Here is a 24,479-nt window from a genome sequence, read left to right on the forward strand (position 1 = left end):
GGATGGGGTGGGATGGGATGGGATGGGATGGGGTGGGGATGGGGTGGGATGGGGATGGGGTGGGGTGGGATTGGGATGGGGATGGGGTGGGATGGGGCGGGATGGGGATGGGGTGGGGCGGGATAGGGATGGGATGGGGTGGGATGGGGTGGGATTGGGATGGGGGGGATGGGGCGGGATGGGGTGGGATTGGGATGGGAGGGGATGGGGCGGGATGGGGTGGGATTGGGATGGGAGGGGATGGGGCGGGATGGCGTGGGGCGGGATGGGATGGGACGGGATGGGATGGGACGGGATGGGATGGGACGGGATGGGAATGGGGCGGGATGGGATGGGGATGGGATGGGATGGGATGGGATGGGGATGGGGATGGGGTGGGATGGGATGGGATGGGATGGGATGGGATGGGATGGGATGGGATGGGGTGGGGATGGGATGGGATGGGGATGGGGTGGGGTGGGATTGGGATGGGGATGGGGTGGGATGGGGATGGGGTGGGGCGGGATAGGGATGGGATGGGGTGGGATGGGGTGGGAGGGGATGGGGCGGGATGGGGTGGGATTGGGATGGGAGGGGATGGGGCGGGATGGGGTGGGGCGGGATGGGATGGGACGGGATGGGATGGGACGGGATGGGACGGGACGGGATGGGACGGGACGGGATGGGACGGGACGGGATGGGACGGGATGGGATGGGATGGGATGGGAGGCAGTCCCGGCCTCGCGGCGCCGCTCCGCGCATGCGCCCGCCCCGCCTCTTCCCGCCCGTTCTCGCGAGACCCCGCGCCCCCGGAAGCGGCGGCAGCGGGAGCCGCACGTGGGGCCGGGCTGGGCCGGGCCGGGCACGATCGGGTCCTGTGTCCGTGTCCGTGTGTCCGTGTCCCTGTGTCCCTGTCACCGTCACCGCTGCCATGGGCCGAGCGCGCCGCCGGCACAACTGGAAGGCCCGGCTGCCGCAGGGCCCCGCGCCGCCGCCCGCCGCCGAGCCGCTGGAGCTGCCCCTGGAGCTGGGAGGTGCGGCGGGAGCCGGCGCGGCTCTTTGCCGGCGTTCTGTTCATTACTGGGAACTCGGGCTAAAAGGGACCGCGGAGCTGCTAAGATTGGAGTTGCTGCCATGCCTTTAGTATATTTTTATTACACTTTTATTGGAAGCATTGTTGTTATCTTTAAAAATCCGCCTGGAATGGGCTGCCCAGGGAGGCGGTGGAGTCTCCGTCCCTGGATGTGGCACTCGGTGCCGCGGTCTGGGTGGCGTGGTGGTGTTGGATCACACGCTGGACTCGATCATCTCAGAGATCTTTTCCAGCCGAATTGATCCCCTCATTCTGTGATGTTGACGGCTTTGCACTGACAGCTGTGTCAGAGCGCTTAGTGCCTTCAGGGAGTTCAGGAGTTGGGCTTATGATCCTCCCGGGTCCCCTCCGACTCACAACATTCAGAGGCTCCATTATTTATTAATGCAACTACTAAACATACTCCTTGTGCTTACCATTTGCTTTCTCAAGTGTTACTTTTTAAAAGTTGAGTTTGTTATTCTATTTTGATTATTCAGAATTGAGTAATGCAGGTTTTTAGTATTAAAATCCACTGGTGCTCCGGTGAGGCAGGAGGCTGGGCAGTCACCGCAGGGCACACAGTGTCCTGTGCTGCTCTGCTGCCCCCTGACCCTGAGCAATTGAGTGAAAAGGCAGAAATTGCACGGTGTTGTTACATAAATCATGGCAAATCGCCCTCAGGGCTGTAGTAAGCTCAGGGTTATTGAATCCCCAGTTTCGAGGTCTTTTGCCCTTGCTGATGTTGCAGGATTTTTTTTGGCTGGGCGTGAGGGCTGTGTTTGTTTGAAACAGCTAAATCCGGCCTGGTGCTTGATAAGCCTGCTAAGCAGTGTGCTGAAAATAATCCACCTGGCACGAGTGAATAATCAAACCCTTGCCTTCAGATGGAGCAACACTGAAGGGAATTGATGAAAGCAATGCCCTGGTCCTGCCAGCAAAAAAAGCAAAGAAGGAGAAAGTCGTGTGTGTTGTGCAACAGCAGAAGAAACCCCTGAGCAAGAAACAGAAGAAAAACCTGCAGAAAGTTTTGGAGCAGAAGGAAAAGAAAAAACAGGTAGGTTCCCCTCCCTCTCAGAGGATCAGGTGTTGCAGGAACATGTCGTTTCTGGGTCCAGGTTCCTGTTGCAGACCAAGTGTTGTGGAGTACATCACTGGCAGTCAGTGACGTTAGTGCATTTTAAAAGTGCTCTGTGAAGCAGGAGGTGTGAGCAGCTTTAGCCTGCAAACCTTGGTGCACCCCTAACACTGGCCTGTCAGTGCTTCTGAAGTGCTTATTGTTTATTTTCAGTATGGAAATAGAGCTTTTCTGTCTTTGCAAAACCTTTCCAGGCAAAATTCCCAGTCATTTTAGTGCTGGAATAATGGCTTTCACAGAGGAGCTCTGGTTTTGGAGGAGCTTTAAAACTGTGTCTGCCTGACCTCCTGCCAGTGCCGTGTCCCACATGAGGGATTTGAGGAGAGGCTCCCATTGCTCCAGGCCTCATTCCAGTGGTTGAGTTCAAACCCTGCTGTTTGAAGAGTGCAGCTGAGCTGCTCACTGCAGTGATGTCAAGTCCCCATTTCTATTTTTGCTCTGGTACAGGGCTGAAATCTTCATCAGGGAGGACTGACCATGGAGCAGCAGGAAGGTTTTACAGCTGCTCAGCAGGATTTGCCAGAGCACAGAGCACACCCTGTAATGCTCAAGTGCAAATCTTGAAATGAAATTATTTCCTGGTCAAAACAAGCACTGATTTTGGTTGTTTTCCCTAAACAGCGAGCTGAGCTGCTGAGCAAGCTGAACGAGGTCCAGGCCTCTGAGGCAGAAATGAAACTCCTGTTCACTACTTCCAAACTGGGGATCGGGGAGCGCATGTATCAGGCTAAAAGGTAAAGTGCTTTTTGGGTAGAACCCTTGGAATTGATCACTGTGGTTGAATGGCCACATTCTGACATTCTTGATTGTTTTTCTTGTTGGTGCAAACAGGTTTTTCAGAATGGATGGAGTTCAATAATTTGCTATTTTTGTCTGATAACATAATTTCAGGGTGACACAGGAGCCGAGGACTGATGTCCCTGAGAAGATCAGGAGCATCAGCGGTGCAAACAAGAGAAGGCACAGCTCAGGGTCAGAATCGGAGCCTGAGGAAGAGCCCAGCAGCTCTGAGGAGGAGGAGGAAGAGCAGAAACAAGATACTGAGGAGTCCTCAGCCAGTGCTGTGAATGCTGCTGAGAAGCCAGAGGGAGGAGTGGGGAAGGCAGGGGCTGAGCAGCCCCCGGCTGGTCCCGGTGCCCCAGCGCCCCAGACAGCCCCCAGCAAAGCACCCTGCAAGCCTGCAGTGTTCATCCCTGTGGACAGGACTCCTGAGATTCAGGTGAACAGCACAGTGCTTATCAGAGGTGCTGGAAAGGATGGTGTATTCCTCCATTGGGTACACTCAGGGTCCTTGTTCTGGCAGCTGGTGCAGGTCTGAGCTTTAAACCTGTCTGGTTCCAGCAGAAGGGAAACTTGGTTTGTTTTAGGATATGAGCATTTGTCTCTAGTTTTACATACAGGATCATTAGCAGTCCTTTATTGTCCTTTGCTGGAAAATCTTGTGAAGTCCCTTTTAGCTCTCCATTGTGCTGTATCTTTTGCTGGATGGTTTTGTCCCATTTGTAGGGCATCATATAGAAGTGGGAAAAGCTCTGCATGGGTCTGGGCAGACGAGACAGTTGTGAAATGAGTTTTCCTTGAAGTGTTCTATTTAGAGACTCAAGGGACTCTGAAGTTTCACAAATTAAACTTGCCATCTGCTTTCTGGGAAGCTGCTCTGATGACTCTGGTTCTCAGACATGCTCATGTGGCATTAACTGGTTTAAAGCTTTCCGAGCCACAGGCTTGCAGGATTCCTTCCTGTGGGTTTTGGGGTCTGAGCAAGGTAACAGTTTTCAATCCTGAGGAAAACAAAAAAAAGGGTTGAGAATGCAACTAAAATCTGTGTTTTACACTGTTCAGGAAGCAAGGCTGAAGCTTCCAATCCTTGCTGAAGAGCAAGTGGTCATGGAAGCCATTAATGAGAATCCCATTGTGATCATATGTGGAGAGACGGGAAGCGGCAAAACCACACAAGTGCCTCAGTTCCTCTATGAAGCTGGATATGCCAGGTAGGAATTGGATTTTATATGCAGCAAATGGAATCGCAGAGACAACATTTTGGGAAAAACATTGCTGTAATCCGTGCATCTTCAGATCAATACATATAGAAGGGAATCCCAAACCATCCTTTCTGGTTTTATTCTAACTATAACTAAGAGTGATGCTGTGTGAATGATGCCACTTAATCTAGAACCATGGTGAGAAATCCTCTTGTCATTTTTTGGGGTGCTTCTGTGTTGAATTGAAACAACCCACCCTTTCCTTTTCCTCCCCTCGTTAGTTGCAGTGGCACCATCGGGATCACGGAGCCTCGGCGCGTAGCTGCGGTGTCCATGTCCCAGAGAGTGGCCAAGGAGATGAACCTGTCTCACAGGTGAGCTTTAAAAAGGCTGAGACCTCTCTGGAAGATGGCACTGAGATGCTCAGTGGGTGACATGGACTTTCTGCTTCTCCCCATGCTTCTTCCCGTGGCTGCCCTGGTGTTTCCCCATAGAGTGGTTTCATATCAAATCCGATATGAGGGGAACGTTACGGACGAAACACAGATCAAGTTCATGACAGATGGTGTGCTGCTCAAAGAGATACAGAAGGTGAGTTGCTGTCCTCAGTGTTATAAAAGGGGAAATTTTTTGTATAGCTGGGAAGAGAGGCCAGCGTGGATTTGTTGCCAGTCTTTCAAATCAGAATCCCTTTCAGCACCAGAGATTTATTTCGTCTCTACCTTTGATATTCCTGCCCAAGTCCCTAAACATTACATTATCTTGCTGTGTAAAATGAGAGCAAGGAAGAGACCCTTGGGAACCAGGCTGCTTTGTGTGGGGTGAGCACATTAAACTGTGTGACAGATAGAGCTGTGGGATGGGGGTCAGTGCTTGTGCAGCTGGGGGGTGTCCTGACTCAGATGTCCTTGGCTGAGGCCTCCCGTGCTGAAATCAATCTCTCTCCCCAGGACTTTCTGCTTTCAAAGTACAAAGTCATCATCATTGACGAAGCCCACGAGAGGAGCATGTACACAGATATCCTGATAGGGCTCTTGTCTCGCATTGTGCCCCTGCGTCAGAAGGTGAGAGGGGCAGACCTCCTGCCCTGCACAGGGATGTGCCAGGCAGGGGATGTTAGACGTGAAGGGGCTCTGTGAGGGGGGACTCTCTGTGATGTGGAATTCCATGGGAATCTGGCAGAGAGGATGAAATAACTCTCAGTGAACACGTTTGTCTTTCTGTGTGATTGAAGAAGCCCAGAGCCTACACAAAGGGGGAAATAGCACATGTCAGTACCAAGAGGTGACTTTTCAGGCAAAATCCAGTTCATTTGAGACTTACAGTGCCACGGGGCACGTGTAGATAATGGAATCTCAGCAGCCTGGGAGAAAGGAAGGTGTTGGTTGTTGCACTGGCTGAGCTTGGGAGGAGACGTTTGGGGCACAGGGTGACAGGTTTGTGTCCCTGCAGAAAGGGCTGCCCCTGAAGCTGATCATCATGTCTGCAACTCTGCGAGTGGAGGATTTCACTGACAACACCAGGCTGTTCTCTGTTAAACCTCCTGTCATCCAGGTACTGTTCCCCTCCTTGGGAGCTGAAATACAGCGAGGGTGGCCTTTGTCAAACCAGTTACAAAACAAGGGCACTCTGATCTTTCCAGCTGGTGCTGAAATCTTTCAGATACCATTTTTAAAATAGTCACTTTGTTTAGGCTATTGTTTCTTCTGAGACTCGGTGTTTTTCTTTCCACTTTTATCAGAAAACCACCCTGGCAGAATCTGATTATCTTGAAAAACTCTTGAAGTTATGGTTCAGGAGAACTAGAAAGCTTCAGTCTGAGTTGATGATGTGAAAGGGAGAAAAGCTGTGGTTTCTAGCATGGTTTTATGGTGTTCACAGCAGACAACACCAGTAATTTCTGTGGGTTTGGTGTTTTGTAGACTACCAAAGCCAAGAGCTGAACAGAAATACAGGGTGAGCTTTTCCAGCTGTCCCATGAACGCTGTATGGGTTGTGCTGGAGTTGTAACAGCAAACAAACCCTTTGTTTGTATTTCCTCTCCAGGTAGATGCAAGGCAATTCCCTGTCACTGTTCATTTCAACAAGAAAACCCCTCTGGATGACTACAGTGGGGAGTGCTTCAGGAAGGTGTGTAAAATCCATCGGATGCTGCCTGCAGGTGAGAGAAATTCACTGCTGAGAACCTCTCCAATTCCTCATACTGAACGTGCCCAAAGTTTGTGTGTTGGTTTTTGTTTCTTTTTTTTTTTTTTTTCCTCTTGCAGGTGGGATTTTGGTGTTTTTAACAGGCCAGGCAGAAGTTCACTCTCTCTGTAGAAGACTAAGAAAAGCCTTCCCATACCAAAAAAACAACACTGCAGGTAATGCTGTAGAAACTGTTAAACTTCAAATTTATCCCACTGAGAAGTGAGCTGGCTCTGCATCTAAAAATGTGAACTTTTATTTTAAAAAGGCAAGAAACAAGGTTTGGGGAAAGGGCCCGTTGTGGAGGATTGTCAGGACTGATGTTAAATATTGTGCTGGTTTGAGTTTGGGAAAAGGTCCCTTCCAGTTGCCCTCTCCCTTCAGTGTGACTGTTTGCTTCTTCCACACTGTGCATCCCCAGAAAGGTGGGAGTGGGACCAGACTGCTCCCACTACCTTTTCCAAGAGGAAAACATGCTCAGCTAACAGCTGTTCCACTGGCTGTTTTTGTAGGAGGAGAGGATGACAAAGAAGACTCGGTGGAAGAAATCAGGAAATTTAAGAAATCAAGGAAGAGGAGGAAAGTTCTGGTAATGCGTGATGGGTAGAATTCCTCCAAGAGACAGGAGGGAGCAGGTGCCTCCCTGCAAACAGCACTCCTGTGTAGCTGTGCCTCTCACCAGCTCTTCTAGACTTGCCTGAAGCCCTGTAGCCCACATGTGTCCCCTCAGGATTTCCAGCACTGCTGCCCACACTGCTGCAGAGTGCTGAAACCCTGGGTATTGTGGCAGGAGATTGATTCAGATTGAGTACTGACCACTGAAATTTTAATGGAAGGAGCTCCAGACTTTCTGGCACCAGGGCTGCTCCTCATCTCACCATTTTTTACCCAAAATTTGGACTGGTGCATTTGTTACCAAGGATGGTGTTTGGGTTGTGCCCATGCACTTTGTTAGCAGGAGATCCTGATGTTCTGGGTACACTGATGTTTGGGACATATCCCTCTGTCACCTTCGGAGTCAGTGCTCAGCTTTGCTTCCAAAGCAGTGCAAAGTGCTGTTTGTGTCCCCCCTTAACGTGTTGATGTCATCTTTCCTCTCTTTCTCAGACACTCCCCAAAATTGACCTGAACAATTACTCTGTGGTGCCAGTGGACGAAGGAGACGAAGACAGAGACATTGACAGTGATGATGATGCTGCAGGCTCCGACCTTGACCTGGATTTAGGAGATGGAGACTCAGAAGAAGGTTTGGCACATATGAAAGAAAGAATCCCTGTCTGCTGTCACCGGTGAAATGAGTGACATGAGTTGGTTGTGCTGAGCTGATCTGCTGTGGTACCACAGCAGCCCCATGCCGTGGGAAAGCTGCTAAGCTTTGTACCCATTACCTTCCTGGATTGAATGAAGTGGTGTTTGTGCAGATGTTGTTGGGACTAAGCCTGGAACTTGGACTGAACGGTGCTGGTTTTATTTCCCCACAGATGAGAAATCCGACTCATCCCTGCCACTGTATGTGCTCCCACTCTATTCCTTGCTGGCACCAGAGAAACAGGCAAAGGTAAAGGATTTATTGCTACAATGGGCAGAAGATCTTACAGATCTGTGTGATCATCACAAGTGAGCAAAAATTCCCATCTTGGACTATCCATCAGCTTGAATGGCCCAGTGGGCAGGTTGGGATGGGATTGGGGCAAGGCTGGCCTGGGCTGTGGTCTCCCTGATGTGCCCCTTCAGAGGCTGGGAGAGATGATCAGTGACAGTCCTGCAGGATCTCTAAATCCATCCTGGCCCTGAGCACTTGGGGATGCTGCTGCCAGCAGGGAGCTTGAACAGATTCCTGCATTCCCTCCTGTCTTTGGAGGCAGCAGCAGCGTCTGAACACAGCTCAGTGCTGGTGTGTGCTCCACCTGGAGCCCCTGTGGTCATTTCTGAGGCTTAACTGAGCTGGACAAAGAGCTCCAGAGCTGGAGACACAGAGTTAAGTCTCTGCTCTGGCCCCTGTGTTCCCCTTGCAGTGCCATATGCACTGCCATCCCTTTGCAGCCCATCCAGGAGGACTGCCTGTCCCTCCCCTGTCCCTCCCCTGTCCCTCCCTGCTGCTGGCACTGCCTCTCACAGCCCGTCTGTCTCTCGTAGGTGTTCAGGGCTCCTCCTCCTGGCACCAGGCTCTGCGTCGTGGCCACCAACGTGGCTGAGACATCCCTCACCATCCCAGGCATCAAATACGTGGTGGACTGCGGGAAGGTCAAGAAACGTTTCTATGACAGAATCACGGGGGTCTCGTCCTTCAGGGTCACCTGGATCTCCCAGGCCTCGGCCAACCAGCGGGCGGGCCGGGCCGGCCGCACCGAGCCAGGCCACTGCTACAGGTCAGCGCCCTGCTGGACAGCAGCCCAGGAGGAACAACCAGCCCAGGGGGGTCTCAGTGGGAATTTGAATCATTCCCCATCCCACTGCCCCTTCCACAGGCACCCGGTGCTGCATTCCAGTGGGAGAGGTGACGCCAAGTGTGAGCTGTCACTGGTGATGTTGGTTTGGGTTTGGCTTCTCAGGGGCCTTTCTCTTGCTGAAAACTCTTTATTTTCATGGCTGGATTCGATTTCACCGTGGCCAGATGGATTTAACTCCAAGCTGAGTTAACTTGTTGTGAATAAGGCAAATGCCCCAACCTATAAATAACGATATGGTTATGCAAATACCATCCACAGCTGCCTTTTTTTTTAATCCCTTGCTTGTTTTTCATGCATATCTCTTGAGTTAAGATTTCTTTTAAGCATCTAAACAGGACTTCTGGTCCACTAGGTTATACTCTTCAGCAGTTTTCATGGACTTTGAGAAGTTCTCTGCTCCAGAAATAACAAAGCGACCGGTAGAAGACTTGATTCTGCAAATGAAGGCATTGAATATAGAAAAGGTGAGTTGGAAAGAGCTTTGTACTACAGCACCCACTAAAGTCGTTGCCCTTAGGAGCCAGAAACAAACAGAAATGTATTTTATTGTCATTGCTTGGAGCTGTGCCTTGTGGTAGAAATTAAGATCCTCAGAGTCCATTTTGCTTCTGCAAATTGCAGAAGTTGCTCTGAATTGTACTAGGCCTTAACAGACATGTTTGTTCAGGTAGTAAATGCTTTCTTATATTCATAGAGGTCAAAAAAATCCCTGTCTAAGCAGGGGCTGTGTTTTGGAGATACTGGAGCACTTTCAGAAAGCACAGCACTTAAATTTAGACCTTCAAGCAGCCTGCCCTGGGTGGTGCCTGCAGTCAGTGGCAATGAAGGGCGATTCTGGTATTTCTGTTTCCTCATGTTTTTGTTCCAAGCACTTCCTGCCATTATGTGTCCTTTCCTTTCACTTCTGGCAAACATCCTAAATGTTTTTCTTTGGCACACGTAACCAGAAGGGAGGATTTCACTCCCTTCCAGGGCTTCTGACCGCGCTCAGACCGTTTTCCAGTGGGTGCGGTGTCAGTGATGAGCTGAAGGGCTTTTTCTCCTGTTTCCATAGGTAATCAACTTCCCGTTCCCAACACCGCCTCCCACGGAAGCACTTGCAGCAGCTGAGGAGTTGCTGATAGCCCTGGGTGCCCTAAAGGAGCCCCCTATGACAGGAAGGTAATGCCCGTGGTCCCCCACTAATTTCCTCCACTGTCGAACCTGTGGGCTCTGCTGTGCTCCCACCTCAGCCCTCACACCCAGGGACGTGCTTTGGCACAGAAAAGGGCATCATTTCAGTCTCTGGTTCACTTCTGTTTGTTTCACTGGCCCTGGGTGTGTTTGGCAGGGAAAGACTGTGCTGGGAGTGTCCATGTAGGGCTGGTGGGAGCTGTGTTAGGAAGAGGAATCTTTCCCCTGGCCTTTGGGACCAGCACGTAACAAAGCCTGAGAAAACACATCAAATTAATTGGGTGCCAAAACCAGGAGCACAGACTTGTTCTAATTCAAAGTTACTTCATTACATGAGATCTCCTTCCCCTCCCCCAGGCTGAAGCAGCAGCTGGCAGCGAAGCTGAGCTGCCCCATCAGTCCCCTGGGCAGAGTAATGGCCACTTTTCCTGTAGCCCCCCGCTATGCAAAGATGTTGGCGTTGAGCAGGCAGCACCACTGCCTGCCCTACAGCATCACCATCGTGTCTGCCATGACCGTCAGGGAGCTGTTTGAGGAGTTTGACAGGTGAGTGGCGGGGCCTGGCGTGCTCCTCACGGGCTGTGTCCCTGTCCCAGCTGTGCCTCTCACACAGCTCTGCCTGCGAGCACGGCACTCACTGGGGCTGGCCTGTGTTTCTTTCAGGCCAGCAGTGAGTGAGGAAGAGGCAGCCCAGCTGAAGGGGAAGAGAGCGAGGTTTTTACAGATGCAGAAGGTCTGGGCTGGGCAGGGGCCGATGCAGAAGCTGGGGGATCTCATGGTGATGTTAGGTACAGCCCCTGATGCCCTGTGCTCCGTTCTGTTCCCCTCCTGTCACCCTGAGCCCTCAGCCTCGCAGGGCCAAAGGCACCCTCGTGCTGCAGGACGGAGCTCAGCAGTGTTTTCCAGGCTGCTCTCTGGGCAGCCTCCGGTTCCCAGTGCCGAGAGGGAGCTGTGGAATGCACACATGGACTGGGACAGTGCTGCCCCACCGTTGGTTTAATCAGGAGAGCTGATCAGCTCCTCCTGTCTGTCCACTCCCAGGAGCAGTGGGGGCCTGTGAATATGCTGGATGCACCCGTAAGTTCTGTGAGGAAAATGGGCTCAGGTACAAAGCCATGCTGGAAATCCGGCGCCTGAGAGGGCAGCTGACCACAGCAGGTGAGTGGGGCTGGGGAGGAATTGCTGTGTTTATTCTCTCTTGGGGCATGACACATCCACAGAGCTGATTTGTTTCCTGTTGAATCTTCTCTCACCTCTCTCCCCACAGTGAATTCGGTCTGCACGGATGCTGGGCTCTACGTTGACCCAAAGATGAAGCCCCCAACAGAAGCTCAAGTGACCTACCTGAGGCAGATTGTGCTGGCAGGGCTGGGGGATCACGTTGCCCGAAGGGTTCAGGCAGAGGAGCTCCTGGATGACAAGTGGAAAAATGCCTACAAGGTAAACAGCTTGGTTGGGCTCAGTTCCTCCTGCCCTGCATGGCAGAAAGGTGCTCCCGTGCAAAGCCCAGGTTTCTGGCTGGGTGCTGCACTGAGGCTGCCTGTGCTGGCTTCCTGCAGCTTTTCTCTGCGGGATTTAAGTTTGCAGTGTTGCAATTTCCTGGTGTTCACGTAGGAAATGCTATAAAGGAGTTAAGAAGTACCATTAGTTCATCTTGTAAAGTGCTTGGTGTCTCCAGACACCAGGTATTAAAAACCACCACCACTTAAGGAAACCTTACAAATGTACATCTGAGAGAGACTGGCATGAGATGCAATGAAGAAATTGAATTGTCGGTAACTTGTCTTACTCTGCTTCAATCTTTGTGCCTCCTCACAGACTGCACTCCTGGAGGACCCAGTGTTCATCCACCCAAGCTCAGTCCTCTTCAAGGAACTCCCAGAGTTTGTGGTGTACCAAGAAATTGTAGAGACTACAAAGCTGTACATGAAAGGTGAGTGCTGGGGGCCAGCTTGTGCTGCAGCCCTGGTGAGGAGCTCAGAAATGCCTTGGCAGAGAGTTTCCCCTGTGGTGGTTGAGCGCTCTCTTTACTGAGTGGTTGTGACTCCTGGGATTTGGATCCTTAAGGCTTTCTAGATCTGGATCAGGAGATAAGTTGGCCTATTTTATCTTTTTAATTCGTCTGGCAGAATTGGCTGGAGCAAAGCTCAGCTTCTGAAATGGCTGCTTTGCCCCTGCCCTGCCAACCACAACTGCCCACTGCTGGTCTCCGAACAGGTGTTTTACAACATGAAAAGGTTGACTTGAAGAATGAAACACAAGTAAATCTGTGGAGATGAGATCCTGACCGTGCCCTGGACCCGTGGGGCTGCCAGTGAGTTGTGGCCCTTAGCAGCAAACCTGTATTTGTTGTGTTTTCCCTCCTCAGGTGTGTCTGCAGTCGAACCCGAGTGGATTCCTGCCCTGCTGCCACCATACTGCCACTTTGGGAAGCCTCTGGAAAATCCTCCTCCCTCCTACTGCCCTGGAACGGGCCGAGTTCGCTGTCACAGGCCCAGTGTGTTCTGTAAGTGTCTGAAGGTGTCCCACAGGAGTTCTGTCCCAGAGCTGCTCTGGAGCTCCTGTGATGCTGCTCTAATGAGGCTGTCACAGCACCAGAAAGGTCAAGCTCTGCTTGGGCTGTCCAAAGACCTCAGCAGGGCTTTGAGCATCTCCATGGGGTTTGTAGCACTGGAAATGGGCACTTCATGGAGCCCACTGCTCGCCCTGTGATGGCTGGGGGGTGGTGGCAGTGTCCTCCCTGCTTCTCCTGGCACCTGTGTTGTCACAGCTCCCTGCAAATGTCCCTCCTCTGGGAGCATGGAGGAGACCTGGTGTGGTCTTTGTTTCCAGACCGTGTGGGCTGGCAGCTCCCTGCTGTGGAAGTCGATTACCCCGAAGGAATTGATCGCTACAAACACTTTGCCAGGTTCCTGCTGGAAGGAAAGGTGGGTGTGTTCCAGCTGCGTCACTTCCTTGGTGTTATCAGTGAGTTTTTAGCCCAGTTTTTGGAGGAGATGAGCCTCGTGGCTTCTTTCTTTGTGTGTGCCCGTTCCTCATAATTTGCTGGTGGTTGGAAGACTTTTATTGTGGTTGGTGAGGTGGGGAAGGTGTCTTTAAAACACAAAAGAGCATGAAAAATCAGTATTTCAGTGAAGGAGACCCCCAAATTTAAGTCCTGTTTTTGCAAAGGAAAAAAAGCTAATAGCTCATGACTTTGTCCACTTTGAGACAGAAGAATTGTCCAACAAACCAGTCAGGACAAGACTTCTGGACATGTGGATAGGAGGAAGATGGTAATGGAGAATATAACATGGGAATTTATAGTAGCACAAGTGCACTGATGGTTGTTACCATATAACAATTAATTTGCCTTATTCATTATGTTCTTCTTGTAACAAATCTTGCAGGTCATTAAAAAGCTGAGCTCCTACAGCCAGTGCCTGCTGTCCAGTCCCCTCATCATGCTAAAGACGTGGTCCAAGTAAGTTGTTAAAAACAAACTTCAGGTTGTTGTCTCCACCAAACACTTTTCACTTCCTTTCTGAATTAAAAAAATTCAATGCTGGGAAGGGTGTTGTAGATTGTGATCTTGGCTGTAGCTGCAGGGCGAGGAAAATGAGTTTTCTCACCAAGAAAAGGTGTGTCCCAGGAGAGCTGGTGGTGGTGAGGGCACTGCAGGACACGCAGCCTGCTGGGCTCTGCTGGGCTCTGCTGGGCTCTGCTGGGCTCTGCTGGGCTCCACTGGCACTGCTGGGCTCTGCTGGGCTCTGCTGGACACTGCTGGGCTCTTCTGGGCTCTGCTGAGCTCTGCTGGGCTCTGCTGGGCACTGCTGGACGCTGCTGGACACTGCTGGGCTCCACTGGCACTGCTGGGCTCTGCTGGGCTCTGCTGAGCTCTTCTGGGCTCTGCTGGGCACTGCTGGACACTGCTGGGCTCTGCTGGGCACTGCTGGGCTGTACTGGGCTCTGCTGGGCTCTGCTCAGGTGCTGCTCACCCCTGTGTGCAGTAATGGGTGAGCACTGCTGCCCTCCGTGCTTTGCTTTGGAATTTGGCCACTTGCTCGGCCTTTATTTCTCTTCAAAAACAGACAGTGGGGTTTTTGATGGCACTTACAGGCCTGTGGCCCTCCAAAAGGCTGTCAGCTGTCCCTCCCTTTCTCTCCCCTCGTTCTCTCATTTACCAAATTTCCCAGAGTCTGCTCTGACTTTTCCTGGAGTTGATAGGTGCCAGGATTTTGGAGGACTCTGTTAGGAGTGACAGATGTTATCTGAGGGTCCTACAATGACCAAGTGTTTTCCTGTTTTAGTCAGTTCAGAGCTTAGCAAGGCACCTGGGGACTCCTTTTTGCTTTACCTTGTGCTCTGCAGCTGCAGAGGAGACACAAGAGCAACCTGCTGCTACTTTTAACCACAAGGAGTTGTAGTGGGGGCAAGAAACTACTCGTAGTGAATTTCCTTCAGCCAGTGGCACATTTCTGTATGCAGAGGTTGTGTGTTTATACATCTATATTTAGCCTTTTCAGAAGATGTCGAGTTCAGAAAGGTGAGCTGAATGCTGTAGCACTCTGCTGAACTGTGCTAATGAACATTGTTTTGTTGCACCCTGTCATCGGTTCAGACTTCAGCCCAGGACAGAAGCCCTCCTGCAGGCTCTAGTTAAAGAAAATTGTGATAATCGTGATGCTTTGCTGGCTGCATGGAAGAAAAATCCTAAATGTAAGTGTTCTGCTTGCCTAATTATCAGTCATAGCAGTGGAGTACCTTGAGCACTATTGAATTATAATTTTTAGAAGTGGACTATTTCACTTGTTAAGCTCCAAGTATTTCCTGTTTTCTTACCAGGAGCAGTAATGTCCTGTGTTTGGTTCTTGTGAAAAATGACAGAAAGCACTTCAGAAAGCAACATTTATTTGTGTTATAAGATTTTTTTTTTCCTGTAGTTGTAACCACAGTTGAAGTGCGTTAGACTATGGTGGTACTGTCCATGGATACTGGAAAACTTTTTTCCTGGTAAAATGGATTTTGTTCAGTATCGGGTGCCAGATTTTAAGAATTCTTTTACAGAAGCAGCAGCAAAGTGCTGCAGTGGTGGCTCACAGAGATTCCTGTGGATGCTGTCACCTGTGCATGGAAGTGTCCAAGCTCCAGCACCATCCCAGCAGTGGAAGGCTGGTCCTGGCTCCTGGGGTGATCCCTCAGGAGCTCCTTTTTCCAGCCAAACCATAACACTGCTCTGCTTCCCTTGCAGACCTGCTCGCAGCCTATTGCCAGTGGGTCCCCGAGGCCATGCACCAGGACCTCGCCCTGAAGTGGCCACCAGTAGCCCAGTGACTCTTGGTGCTGATGGACTCCTTTTCTCCAAGAGAGCTTTCCAAGTGTTTCCTTGGAAGTCTGAAACAGATGGACTCACCAACTGTAGCAATACCTTTTTGTAGGCAAACGAGGTGTTGTTCTGTTTTCCCAGAAGTCCTACCAGCTGTTCAGCTGGTATTTCTTAATATTAATGTTTGGATAATTGTATCCACTGTTTTTTATGGATGGTTGGTTTGTTTTTTTTTACCTGAAGTTTCTCTTTGGACTATATTAGTCGTATGAACTGTAATAAATATGTAAAGTTCTTGGTCTGGATGGGAGAATTGTTTGCTGCGTGGGATGCTGCAATGAGCAGAATTTCAGACCTGTGCAGACACTTCCTCACGTGTGCCAGCACATCCACATGCAACAGAACCTTTGGTGGTGGGCTGGCCCTGGGCAGCAGCTCAGGACAGGAAGCACAAAAGTGAGGAAACTTGTGGGTTAAGATAGGAATGGTTTAATTAGTGAAGGGAAGAAGCTTGAGTTTACCTTCCCCTTCACCTGATCTTCTTGAGTCTTGGTAAAGCCAGTGCTCGCGCTGTGCTGATGGGCCGCTGCTTGTGCCGCCGCTGCAGAACAAGGTGCGCACAGGGACGCTCCTGTCCCCGTGTTCTGGAGGAAACTGGTGCAGCCCAAGTGGCTGGATGTGCTCCCAGAATTCCCACTGCTCCCCTGCGCTGCAGGCGCGAGCCCAGGACACAAGTAAGCATTAAAAATATCTAAAGCTGAATCAACAGCAGCTGTAAATGTGGATTCAGAAGGAGAGCGGCGCTTGCCCTGGGCCTTCAGAGCCAAACGCTGCAGCCCCGCCGTGTTTGGGAGGGCCCGGGCAGGGAGCAAAAAGTGGAGATGCCGGGGATTGAACCCGGGGCCTCATACATGCAAAGCATGCGCTCTACCACTGAGCTACATCCCCTTCTTAGAATGAGGTGCTCCCACAGCCAATACAGCGATAGCAGGAGCCGCAGGCCGGGCCCGGCGGAGACACCGCGGCCGCCCCGCAGTGACCGCGCAGCCCCCGCGCCCCGCGCAGCCCCGCGCTGGGCCCCGGCGGCGGCAGCGCCCGCGGGAGCGGAGCGGGCTGGCGGCAGCGCCAGGAGGGGCGGGCCCGCATCTTCATAGGGCAAGGCGGGAACACTCAGTGCGTGCCCATCCTCGTTAGTATAGTGGTGAGTATCCCCGCCTGTCACGCGGGAGACCGGGGTTCGATTCCCCGACGGGGAGGTTGCGTAACTTTTGTCCCCGGGTGCCATTTTTTGTGGGCGGCCCCGCGCAGGGTTTGTCTGTGTCGCTGCCGTGGAACCCCCCGCCGGAGGGGCGGGGCAAAGCCGGCGGAGACGCGTTTTGTTCCAGGGGAGGGGACCGGGACCGTTTCTATCCCCTGAGCACCCCGCGGCTGCTGGTGACTGGAGGTTCCCTGGGGTCCCGGTAGTGGAAATCACCGGGGAAAGGTGTGAAGCCCCGGGCGCCCCAGGAACCGGGCGGCGGAACTCGCGTGGGAGGGCGCGCACCGGCCGGGCAGCGGCGCCCAGGGGGGCGCGGGGCGGGGTCGTATCCACGGCCAGCGAGGGCGCTCTCGCCCGCCGAAATAGCTCAGTTGGGAGAGCGTTAGACTGAAGATCTAAAGGTCCCTGGTTCGATCCCGGGTTTCGGCAGCAGGGGGTGGTTTTTTTGGCTCGTTTTGCCGCTGAGCGGAGAGCGCGGGGGCCGCTGTCCCTGCGCCGGGCGGCTCAGCCGCTGCCAGCGTAGGCGCGCGCGCGTGCAGGACTTTTGTGTCAGGAGCCGCTGCCCGAAGAACGGCGGCGATGGAGCGGGCCCGGCGGAGGCCGCTCGGGCATGGCCCAGCCCGCGGGGAGCCCTCCTCAAGCCATCCTCGTTAGTATAGTGGTGAGTATCCCCGCCTGTCACGCGGGAGACCGGGGTTCGATTCCCCGACGGGGAGGTTGGATATAATTTTTCCTTAAAAGTCTTTTTTTTTCTTCTTCCCGCACAGACTTCTCCGATTTCCGACAGAGCAAAACCATTCCGTTTTGTGTGTGCGAACCAGCGCGTTCCTGTCTTTGTAAGGGCTGCCTGAGGATCGCACCAGGCTCTGTACACTGCAGTGCCCACAGACCCCCGGGGCCTGGCGGGGCTTCGGTGCGGCCCCATCCGCCCGCCCGTCTCCACACCGGGGCCAGCGGAGCGCGGACGTGGCCAGTGGGCAAGGCGTGGAGCGCGGGCAGGGGGATGTAGCTCAGCGGTAGAGCGCATGCTTTGCATGTATGAGGTCCCGGGTTCAATCCCCGGCATCTCCACGCGGGTGCTGCTCTTTTTCTCCCTTTTTTGGTGATGTTTTACCCAGGTCAAGTCACCGCGTCTTGTTAGACAGCAGCAAACTGACCGTGCGGCCGAAATGGGCCCACGGTGGCACTTCCCAGCGGCATAAAAAGGTGGTTTTTTTTCCATTTGGTTCTCCTCAGGCCTGTGCAAACACGCACGGCTTTTGTGTCCCATCCGCGCCCTAAGGGACAGACACAGGAGGCCCAAAAAGGACAAAGCACCAAACCCCGAAATGCAGGGGGACACGGGCCACTCATCCCAGCCTGACACTGCCACATCCCACAGCCCGGCAGAGCTGGCGCCGTGCAGCCCTGCAGCCACACAGAGCTCGGGGGCTCTGCTCCACGTTCCCAGAGCCAAAGGGGAAGGAAAGCCAGGACACCAGAGCTGACTGCACTCCTGGCTGCAACACTGCAGGAGCTTCTCCCTGGCTCTGCAGTGTCCACTCCTGTCCGCTGTCCTGCTCAGCCCCTTGGGAAGAGCTCTCAGGGAAACAAGCGCCCTGCTTTGATCTCCTCAGGTTGGCTGGGCTCATCGGGGAACTCTGTGGAGCTGGGAGGGCTGGGAGTTATGGCACAGCTGAGAGGCTTGGCCCAGAGAGACCAAAGCCCACACAGAGCCCGAAACAGCTTTGATCTACACGGCTCAGTGGCAGCTGTTCTGTCTCACTGCTCAGTTACCAACAGCAGCAGGAGCTGACCGCTGACAAACTCAGTTATGTTCCCTGCCACAGTGGCTGGAAAGCTCCTTGTGCTATTTATTTATTCATCTTACTTCCAGTTGTTATTTTGAGCCAATGTTTGGCTACAGCGCTAGTAAGCATGAAGATCCCTGTTGTAAATTACTCCCTGGATCTCCCTGGCAGCTCTACTTCTGGAATGTGCCCTGCACGTGAATGTAAGAGACAGTTTGAAGTATCAGGCATGAAGTAATAGACTTTTTGTCACAAAATACCTCCCCATGTGCCTTTTTGATGATTTTATGACCAGTCCTAAGTGCTAAGACCTAAACCTGGAAGGCTTCTCCAATTTTTGATGTTCATACACTCCCAAGGCGCACAGTGTCAGCCACTGAGCACTGAGAAGTAACCAAGACTTCTGTGGTATTTTTTTCCCATCTAAATGACCCAAGTGTTTGAGATTATTATCACTACAGCTGTGGTGTTAATACATACACAAAGCAGCAGAGGCCAAAGAGCTCCCCAGAGCATTCCCCTCCTGTAACAGCTCCATGTGTCAGGCAGACACAGGCGCTTTTCCTCAAACCACAAAGCTGTTGCTGGACTTGTGCTCCCTTCCTGCTGGTGAGCACCCCTGGGTGTTATCTGTGTCCCTTCCATTTTCCTTGGCTGCTGGCAAACAAAGGATTTTGTAGGCGGATTGAACCGAATGGCATTGGCCGAATCTTGCAGACAAAGCTCCATTCTGTTCCCAGCTGTGCCCTGGAATTGCTGCGCAGTTTGAGTAGGATGGTGCATGAGCCAACTGAGTGCAGCAGAGGTCTATCAGAAGGTGCTCTGTGAGAACAGAGCAAGAAACAGGCATTATTATTACTATTATTTCTGAATGATTTTACCCCTGAGCTATAAACTCCATTACAGCTCAGATGCATACTCCACTTTACGTGTGCACATATATATACACACACTCATTGATTGCATCTTGGGCAGACCATCTGCAGGACTTCATCTCTTTATCCATCAGGCCTTTCTTTGCCCCTCACATCCCCTCTCCAGGTTCCCTGATCTCCATCCCCAGGCTCCTGAAGCCCCCCTTTCCTGGCGTGGTCCCTGCCCTTCAGGCTGCTCCAACCATCACCACAGCAGCCAGACACCTCCTCTGCCCTGTCCCTTGTCCCACGGCCGCGATGGCACCGAGGCTCTGGCATAAACCTGTTCCACCTTGGGCCCGTCCCAGCGTGGCTGTGCCCGGTGGGTGACAGACACCACCCTGCCCCTCCACAGTAGAGGCCTCTCACACAGAAATAACACTCGAGGCCTCCCTCAGGATAAAGCAACAAACTCCCTCCCTCAGAAACCCCCTCACGGTGCGGTCGCGGGCAGAGCGGACCCTCGTCCCGCCTCAGGGGTGGCAGCCAAGGAGGTGTTTTTCAAGCAGGGGCGAAACTTCAGGGTTTAAACCCCTGAACATAAGGAAAGGCTCTGATAGAAGCTTTAGATGCGGCTGCGTCTCCAAGCTGGGGTCACTGAGATGCCCCAACCGCGGTCCCGCTCCGGCGGCTCCAGGCCGGGTTTTCCCGCCGCTCCGGACGCGCCGCTCGCCGTCCCGCGCGCGGCAGCCTCAGCGCAGCCCCGCGCAGCGTCAATCCCTCCGCGCCGCCTCGCCGCGCTCCCCTCCCAGCCGCGCAGGAGAGCGGCGGCGCGCGGAAAATAGTGCGCAGCGGAGTGATCCGGGCGCGGGGGCGGGGCGCCGAGGGCCATATAAGCACCGAGCGGGGGATGCGTGGCGTAGTTGGCGCTGGGTGACGCTTGTGGTGTCGGTTTGGCCGGGCAGCGCCGCGGTGAGAGTTCGGCGTGGGGAGCCGGAGTTTAGAGCGGCGGCGAGAGGGCCTAGATACGGGCTGGGCGGAAGGGAAGGGTGCGCGCTGAGGATTTGCGGCTGGGGGTGGTGGCAGACAGTGATGGCGGGCTGAGGGCCGGGACGTTGCCTTCCCCCTCAACGGCTGCACCGCGAGGCGGTGGCGAGGGAGGGCGAGGGGCCACTGGCAAAATGGCGGCGGCGCAGGCGCAGCGGTGCCTCACGGGGGTTGCGGGCGCGCGCCTCGGGCGGGAAGGGGAGCGGGCGGTGACCCCGCCCCTCCGCGGTGTGGGCGGGGCCTCCGCTGTGACGTCACGGACGGGTACAGGGAAGGGGAACGGTCACTAAAGCACGGCGGGTTTTCCCTCTTCCAGGGAAAAATGCAGATCTTCGTGAAAACCCTGACGGGAAAGACCATCACCCTTGAGGTGGAGCCCAGTGACACCATCGAGAATGTCAAGGCTAAGATCCAAGACAAGGAAGGCATCCCTCCCGACCAGCAGAGGCTGATCTTTGCTGGCAAGCAGCTGGAAGATGGTCGTACCCTGTCTGACTACAACATCCAGAAAGAATCCACCCTGCACTTGGTGCTGCGCCTGAGAGGGGGGATGCAGATCTTCGTGAAGACCCTGACAGGCAAGACCATCACCCTTGAGGTCGAGCCCAGTGACACCATCGAGAATGTCAAGGCCAAGATCCAAGACAAGGAAGGCATCCCTCCCGACCAGCAGAGGCTGATCTTTGCTGGCAAGCAGCTGGAAGATGGTCGTACCCTGTCCGACTACAACATCCAGAAGGAGTCTACCCTGCACCTGGTGCTGCGCCTGCGGGGTGGGATGCAGATCTTTGTCAAGACCCTGACAGGCAAGACCATCACTCTGGAAGTCGAGCCCAGTGATACCATTGAGAATGTCAAGGCCAAGATCCAAGACAAGGAAGGCATCCCTCCTGATCAGCAGAGGCTGATCTTTGCTGGCAAGCAGCTGGAAGATGGTCGTACCCTGTCCGACTACAACATCCAGAAGGAGTCTACCCTGCATCTTGTGCTGCGCCTGCGGGGTGGTAACTGAACCAGCAGGTTGTTGCTTCCAAATAAAGGGTTCCCTGCACTTGTTCATTCCAATAAAGCTGTTGCATCCACAGAAGTTTGTGTCCCAAGTTACATGAACAGTTGTCCGTGACATTGCCTTACTCCAGCTCTCTAATAAACAGTAATTACGTAGTTTCCACAGAAAAAACGGTTGCAAAACTGCCTTATGCAAGGCTTCCGCATGTGTGGTGATTGTAGCTAATCCCTCAGCCGTGGCTTGCCTGGGGTTGTATAAGTGTTCTGATACCTGGCTGCAGCTCAATGCCCGCCTGCAGATGTTGTGCAGCTGTGGGCATTGTGTAAGCAGGGATATGCAGCAGGAAGCTGTGGATGCTCCTGAGTCGGAAGGCTTTGAAATAGCTCTTGGTTGCTCAGCAACTGCACTTATTTGGGGATTAATGAGGAAACAGCAGAAGGGTGATCCTGCAGCTCTGTCACAGACCGGGGCAACAGGATCTTACAGCTGGTTCTGCAGCCCTCGGGCTTGAAAAGTGAGGTGGGAGGTGTAGATCTCATCAGTTACAGGGTGGACTTGTTTTTTGTCGAGCTTAATGACATGGAAGCAGTAATTTCACGTGTACTTACTGGAAATCTGAATGTGCTTCATTCCAGCTGTGCCCCAAGTGGAAATGCTGCACTACGGAGCTGAAATGGGACAGAGCACTTCCTGTGTGCTGTAGAAGCCCTGGCAAAAGGGAAGTTTCCACTCAAGGGTTTGTGGTGGAGGTTGCATGAGGGGCTGATGAGGAGTTAACTGTGGCTGTGCTGGGCATGGGGAGAGGGAAAAGGGAGAGTAAAACAGAAATGCCCTTTCCAGGAGCAGTGACATGGACTCACCGTAGAAGGGGATACAGTGGGAGCCGAATAATGGTCTCAGCTCGTGACTGGCTTCAGGAGGACCTGAAGGGATCTCACACTGCCCGGGTGGGACAGCAGCATTTGACTCAACACCAATTGCTTTTAGTGCTGTGTGGCCTCTAAGGAGAGGAGCACGGAGATCTGTGCTGGGCTGGAGGACGCATTTGAATGCTAAGGAGGTAAATCCTGCGTGGGCAGGAGCTGGTGCTGTGCCATCCTGGACATCCTGTCCTCCCCCGCGGGAGTGCCCCAGGCTCTGCCCACGCCTGCCCTGGCTCCCGGTTCCTGAGCTGAACCCCAACGACTGCAATGAGCAGTTTGCCATTGTGTGGGTTTTCTGTCCTCTTGGGACATCGGAATTCACAAACTGAGCAGCTCTTCAGCACAGCTGTGGCTCCTTAAACGCAGGTGTCGGGTCAGACAAGGGGAGGTGTCACTGGAACGCAGGGAGCATAAATGGCAAGTGGTTCTGATTTGAAGGCAGCCTGACTGCCATGAGGGGAGAGCTGCAGGAGGACACAGGGCGCTCATTGAATGTCAAAAGCCTGCATAAACGACTGCAGAGCTGTGTTTAAGAAATTCCTTTATTTTCAGTGTCTCAGTAAAAAACCTTTACAATGCCGTAATTAAAACCCACGATGCTAGACAAATCCCTAATGGCCTGGAGTGGGCTGCAGCCAGGCAGAGCAGGAAGCTTGGAGGAGAAATCTGTGCCGTGTCTGGTGAGCTGGGTCAGCCTCTGCTGACCACAGAGAGAATGGCATGGAGTTGTGTCAGGAGGGCTAGGTTGGGTATTAGAAAAAAAGTTCTTCCCACAGAGAGTGGTCAGACACTGAACAGGATTCCTGGGGCAGTGGTCACAGCACCAAGCCTGCCACAGTTCAGGAAGAGTTTGGACAACACTCTCAGGCACGTGGTGGGATTTTGGAGCTGTCCTGTGCAGGGTTTTGACTTGATCCTACTCGGTCCCTTCCAACTCAGGACACTCTATGGTTCTGTGACCCCTGAAGGTCACTCTGCTGGGTTTGAGGAACCTCAAGGCTCACAGTGGCACTGCCAGTTCTTCAGAGGCAGCACCCGTGAGCGGAGACAGCAGTTGGGGTGGGATCAACCACAGAACAGCAAAATTTGATGAGGAAAGCAAAGCATTTCGTAAACTTTAAGGTTTTTCTAACAGTGGCAGAACATGCTGTTCCCAGAGATCTTCTCACAGTCACATTGATCCACAGTGCCTCAGGGAATCTCCTGGATTTTACTGGGATTTACTGAAACTTGAAGATAAATTCCTTTCACAGCATTTCTTTGTAACAAAATGTTTTAAAAAGTAAAGGAAAACACAACACCTACTTTGTGCTGTTCTGAAGGCATTGCTGCTGGGAGAGGGGGCTCATCCCACAGCAGAGACTGGCCGGGATTGAACAGAGACATTGATAATTAATTTGGTAGTTAAACAGAGGCAACTATCAGGGCTAAAGATTTGGAAGGAAAAAAAGACACAGTTAAGTGTAAAGATAGAAATGCAAATATTCCACCGAGGTGGAGGCCACGGCGAGGCAGGACTTGTGCTGTGCTGGACCCTGCCTGGTCCTGCCATGAGATTATGTCTCCTCTCATCATGCAGGCAGGTGGAAGCAGTCCAGTTTCCAGATGTTCCAGCTCAGGTCGTCTTGCAGCTGGGACAATGGGATGTTGAGCATGATTGATTTAAAACAGGCTGTCATAAACTGGATTCAATTTTCTGCTCAATGAGGCTTTTGTTCAGGGCCGCATTCAGACAGACCCAGACAGACAAAAGACCCAATTCTTTGGTAAAGCAGAGTTGGGTTAAATGGAAAAACAGAGGCAGGTTAATAGGTGATGGATATTTACTCCTCCAGCAAGAATATACATATATGTACATATACACAGGAATACAAACACATTTATATATTTTTTTTTATCTAGCATATAGTGACAGAACAAGGAGGAACGGCTTCAAACTGAAAAAAAAGAGTAGGTTTCGATTAGATATTAGAAAAAAAAATCTGTACTGTGAGGATGAGGCACAGGAACAGATTTCCCAGAGAAGCTGTGGCTGCCCCATCCCTGAAAGTGTTCAAGGCCAGGTTGGACGGGGCTTGGAGCAGCCTGGGATAGTGGAAGGTGTCCCTGCCCATGGCAGGGGCGTGGAACGAGATGAATTATAAGGTCCCTTCCACCTTTATTCTACCATTCTATGACTGAACGATATTTTATCTATTTATATACGCTATTTCCCTCTATACTGTACCCATTTCCCCGTTTCCGTGCGGACACACGTGTTCACACTCTCCCCACGCTCGGCTTCCCTTTCCCGTCGCTCCGTGGGCTCCGGG

General features: G+C 52.7%; 2 protein-coding genes and 5 non-coding genes across 7 annotated transcripts; 6 read left to right on the forward strand and 1 right to left on the reverse strand.

The window, feature by feature from the left end:
- Positions 1-795: 795 nt before the first annotated feature.
- Positions 796-15,728, forward strand: DHX37 (DEAH-box helicase 37). Its single transcript, XM_069030907.1, has 27 exons — positions 796-1,013; positions 1,939-2,108; positions 2,811-2,923; positions 3,081-3,408; positions 4,032-4,180; positions 4,453-4,545; positions 4,666-4,762; positions 5,122-5,235; positions 5,624-5,725; positions 6,218-6,332; positions 6,439-6,534; positions 6,871-6,947; positions 7,466-7,604; positions 7,840-7,916; positions 8,495-8,727; positions 9,161-9,272; positions 9,863-9,969; positions 10,339-10,527; positions 10,645-10,769; positions 11,023-11,139; positions 11,249-11,421; positions 11,800-11,914; positions 12,350-12,487; positions 12,814-12,908; positions 13,371-13,444; positions 14,582-14,679; positions 15,212-15,728. The coding sequence occupies exons 1-27, from the start codon at positions 911-913 to the stop codon at positions 15,292-15,294; spliced, it is 3,432 nt and encodes a 1,143-aa protein (XP_068887008.1). The 5' UTR covers positions 796-910; the 3' UTR covers positions 15,295-15,728.
- Positions 15,729-16,162: 434 nt separating this feature from the next.
- TRNAA-UGC (transfer RNA alanine (anticodon UGC)) lies at positions 16,163-16,234 on the reverse strand. The gene has a single exon. It is a non-coding gene; the product is annotated as a tRNA-Ala (tRNA).
- A 236-nt stretch (positions 16,235-16,470) lies between these two features.
- Positions 16,471-16,542, forward strand: TRNAD-GUC (transfer RNA aspartic acid (anticodon GUC)). Its single transcript has one exon. It is a non-coding gene; the product is annotated as a tRNA-Asp (tRNA).
- A 358-nt stretch (positions 16,543-16,900) lies between these two features.
- On the forward strand, positions 16,901-16,973 carry TRNAF-GAA (transfer RNA phenylalanine (anticodon GAA)). Its single transcript has one exon. It is a non-coding gene; the product is annotated as a tRNA-Phe (tRNA).
- Positions 16,974-17,188: 215 nt separating this feature from the next.
- On the forward strand, positions 17,189-17,260 carry TRNAD-GUC (transfer RNA aspartic acid (anticodon GUC)). The gene has a single exon. It is a non-coding gene; the product is annotated as a tRNA-Asp (tRNA).
- Positions 17,261-17,543: 283 nt separating this feature from the next.
- TRNAA-UGC (transfer RNA alanine (anticodon UGC)) lies at positions 17,544-17,615 on the forward strand. Its single transcript has one exon. It is a non-coding gene; the product is annotated as a tRNA-Ala (tRNA).
- Positions 17,616-20,059: 2,444 nt separating this feature from the next.
- Positions 20,060-21,322, forward strand: UBB (ubiquitin B). The gene is made up of 2 exons (XM_069030991.1): positions 20,060-20,160; positions 20,552-21,322. The coding sequence occupies exon 2, from the start codon at positions 20,558-20,560 to the stop codon at positions 21,245-21,247; it is 690 nt and encodes a 229-aa protein (XP_068887092.1). The 5' UTR covers positions 20,060-20,160; positions 20,552-20,557; the 3' UTR covers positions 21,248-21,322.
- The last annotated feature ends 3,157 nt before the right edge of the window (positions 21,323-24,479 follow it).

Source organism: Aphelocoma coerulescens, chromosome 15 (genome assembly GCF_041296385.1).
Source record: "Aphelocoma coerulescens isolate FSJ_1873_10779 chromosome 15, UR_Acoe_1.0, whole genome shotgun sequence".
Taxonomy (NCBI): Eukaryota; Metazoa; Chordata; class Aves; order Passeriformes; family Corvidae; genus Aphelocoma; species Aphelocoma coerulescens.

Excerpts from the sequence above, each read along its gene's own strand:
- DHX37 (XM_069030907.1), top strand. The coding sequence starts at position 911 with ATGGGCCGAGCGCGCCGCCGGCACAACTGGAAGGCCCGGCTGCCGCAG. Across the intron at positions 11,140-11,248 it reads AGGGCAGCTGACCACAGCAG|TGAATTCGGTCTGCACGGAT; the intron begins GTGAGTGGGGCT and ends CTCTCCCCACAG. Across the intron at positions 13,445-14,581 it reads ATGCTAAAGACGTGGTCCAA|ACTTCAGCCCAGGACAGAAG; the intron begins GTAAGTTGTTAA and ends TCATCGGTTCAG.
- UBB (XM_069030991.1), top strand. The coding sequence starts at position 20,558 with ATGCAGATCTTCGTGAAAACCCTGACGGGAAAGACCATCACCCTTGAG.